Here is a 3444-nt window from a genome sequence, read left to right as displayed (position 1 = left end):
GTTTCCAGCATCCAACCCGGAAAATATCCAAGGAGGTCCTCCTGGGCATAGGTAAGCAGGATATAAGTGGTCCCGTGACAGCTAGGGGACTAACTCCCATGTTTGTATTGGCAGAAACAGCACTTCATTTTACCACTGCCTTTTTGTATCTACAGATGGAAAGCTGTGCATCGGTTACAACCGAGGGCCCATCTCAAAGGCAAAAATCAAAGCCATCAAGTACAGCATGGTCATCATTCTCGGTAAGTAACGTCCATCCTGGCGGTGCAGAACTGAGTGACATTCCAAACACAAACTTGTGCCTAGGACCTGGTGGTGGAGAGCCCACGGGAGAAAGGAACTTGTCTATAGGTACTTTTACTTCTGTCTGATTGGAGTGGAGTGCATGGAATGTATCAGTCTATTTGTGGCTCCTTCAAAGGATGACATTTGTCTTCTAATTCTTCTCTTTATTAATATAGTTGTCCACCAAGGCCAGGGGGTGGATAATTTGGAGAAAATCTAATTACTAGCCAAAGCTGATGTTCACTATCACCCAGTTGTTTTCTCTAAGACATAGTCTCCCTCGAGGCTAAAGCTCATGACTAAAAAGAGGACAAAAGTGACATCCCGTTTCTTCTGGGTATTTAATTTCAAGGTCACTATAAATTTCTCCTTAATGGGTACCTTATCTTCTCTCTCTCTCTCTCTCTCTCCTGTCTTCTCCGTTTTTTTTTTCTTTTCCTTTCTCTCTACTCTTAAGACCCACTAAGTCACCTCATCTCCAAAAATAAGGTTATTTCTAGAGCACCTACTATGTGTCAGATTGGTGTGCGTTCTTTGTTATTCTCAAACCTTCAAAACTTCCTCTCCTTTAGCCCCCTTCAGCTAGTGACCTTGATTCTTATTTCAGTGAAACAATACAAGTAAACAAACTAGAACGTCCTCATTCTCCTGCCTTCACCGGCTCTGATGGGAAGCGTCTCCATCACGTGCTCTGCCTTTTCTCTTCCTTCTGTAGATAAAACAGCACTGCTTCTTTCTCTGTCCAAAATGTTCACTGGAGCCTGAATCCCAGCCCTGTCTGCCTACTCAAGAATTTTGCACCTCTAATTTATTATCTTCTCTCCCCCACAGACTTCCCCTTTGACTGGATCATATGCGCACACACATGCTTTATAACAGCTCCCTCCATGAATTCTAGTACAGACCCCCCTCCGCAGCCCCTTTTCCAGCACCACTCCTCCAGTCCGCCTTCAAGGGGCAGCACGGCTAACCCCCTCACATCATTTTCTCTCCCAGCAGCGCCACTTCCTCACGAAGGCCTTCTTGACAAGTTTTAAGTAGCCCTCCTATAGCCACTGCCCTGCTTTTTTTTTTTTCATATTCCTACTTCTAGCTGACATTCTAAGATATGTATTGATCTGCTTATTGTCTGTCTTTGCTGGTGGAGTCATACTTCCATGCGAGCCAGGACTTTTACTTCTGCGTTCCTTACGATATAGCACCAAGGCCATAATAGGGCCCCCGCATGCTGGGTGCTTAATTAATATCTGGCGAATGAAGGAATGAATGAGGATATGCAAAAAGGATATGTTGCTTCTTTTTCATGTGGCTCAAATACTACCCCTCCCTACCCCTCCTGTGACCCTGGGCAGCTCTCAGAAAGCATAGCCCTCCAGTTAGCTGCCTGTCAAGTTACCAAAACAGCCACTCTCACCTTTTGAAAACACAACAGCAAAAGGCCAAATAGACCACACGCAGTGTGACTCGACCAGACGACTACAAGCACAAAACAACACTGTCGGCAGACTTGGGGGATAAAGTATAGACAACCCACCAGGGCTCAAAAGCCTCTCCCAGGAGCCTCAGAAGTAAATCAGAGACTCCCTTGTCTTCCCAATCAGAAGCACAGACCCGCCCGCACCCCTGAAGTGTCATTCAGGAAGTATTGCTTATACGTGTGTTCCATAGCCAACATGACCTTTTGTAATGAGGTACCACATTCCCAGGCCTTGAGGTCCTTTTAGTCAGAGAGCAGGGAACCCCACAAGAGGGTCAGCCAGTGTCGACAGCCCAAGCAGACCAAAACAGCCCTCTCTATAACAAATATTTTGCAATGCCCCTTTACCATCCTGAAACAACATGTATACATAATACTACTGACCTAACATAATTCTTAAACAATCAATATATTATAATATAAAGGAAGACTAGAAAGAAAATAATGTCTAATAAAACAATACAGACTTCAGTGTGTACATACTTGGGCAAAGCTACACTGGAAGAAGAATGAAGCAACCAGCTAGACATAGCAGCAGCTACAAACGAAAACCTATACAGTTGTGTTTTCATGGAGACATAAAAAATTAAGCAGATTGCTGTCGGTGATTTGATTTTCTGAGCAGGTGAAGAAACCCTGCTAATGTTCCAAATTAAACAAACTAATCATTCCTCACTTGCAAGGGAATTTCATTTCTAGAAAATTCTATATTTATTAAAAATATTTGCATTCCTATGTAAAATAGAATTAGATTTCTAGACGGTGATAATTACAAACAGGGTTTTCTGCTCCATAAATGTCCAGTTGGGAATTCAAAGGATGTATGGGACATGGGTGGGACTGCCCTGCACCACAGAGGAGGGCTGGCACCTCTGGATTAACCAGAACCACACCCCAAACACGCATACCCTCAAATACATAAACACACACATTTTCAAAATGCTCCAAAAAAGGCAGTTTTGCCCTTCCATGCCCAGAAGTTCCCAAGCTTTCAATAAAGAGTCAACAATTGTGATCAAATCGGATCTTCCCTTTACGGATAGAGAAGCTCTGGGAAATGTACCGTTTGGGAAACGTATCTGTGTGATGTTTGTGTGTATGTGCACATGTGTCTGTCTTTAAGTAAATATGACATGAATGTTCACACTCAGCTATTTTACACATTTCTGAGAGATCCCGGGTGCTAAGGAGCATCCTAGTGGAGGCTCCAGTCAGGGCGGGCACAGGGCGCCCCCTGGACTCCGCCCCCCCTCCCCCCCACCGTGATGCTCCCCTGTGGTGCTCCCCACTTTCTTCTCCCCAGCCTTCATCTGCTGTTGGAGTCCGTACTTCCTCTTCGACATGTTGGACAATTTCAACCTCCTTCCAGACACCGAGGAGCGCTTCTATGCCTCTGTGATCATTCAGAACCTGCCGGCCTTGAATAGCGCTATCAACCCCATCATCTACTGCACCTTCGGCAGCTCCATCTGCATCCCCGGCAGGTAAGAGGCACTGCTGCCTGCGACAGACACGCCAAAGCCCACGGCGCTCAGGCTCCGATGTGCGTCTTCCTCACTCCAGAGCTCCTCAGCAGGTTAGACGTGAGACGCTTCAGGGTCACAAAGGTCCTGCTAGTTTAACAAATCAAACCCTGGCCCAGGCTGTGGCCCACGCTCTTTAACCTCAGCCACAACCCCTTT

At 45.7% G+C, this 3444-nt stretch overlaps 1 protein-coding gene across 1 annotated transcript in view; it reads left to right on the top strand.

The window, feature by feature from the left end:
* The window catches only part of NPSR1 (neuropeptide S receptor 1), a 27375-nt gene extending 24125 nt beyond the window's left edge, over positions 1 to 3250 (top strand). Inside the window, exons 4-5 of the mRNA XM_019655694.1 lie at positions 156 to 242; positions 3066 to 3250. Of these exons, the coding sequence (XP_019511239.1) occupies positions 156 to 242; positions 3066 to 3250 (272 nt within the window). The remainder of the gene's footprint in view (positions 1 to 155; positions 243 to 3065) is intronic.
* The last annotated feature ends 194 nt before the right edge of the window (positions 3251 to 3444 follow it).

Source organism: Hipposideros armiger, unplaced genomic scaffold, assembly GCF_001890085.2.
Source record: "Hipposideros armiger isolate ML-2016 unplaced genomic scaffold, ASM189008v1 scaffold_244, whole genome shotgun sequence".
NCBI lineage: Eukaryota > Metazoa > Chordata > Mammalia > Chiroptera > Hipposideridae > Hipposideros > Hipposideros armiger.
This window is presented reverse-complemented; position numbering and strand designations above follow the sequence as displayed.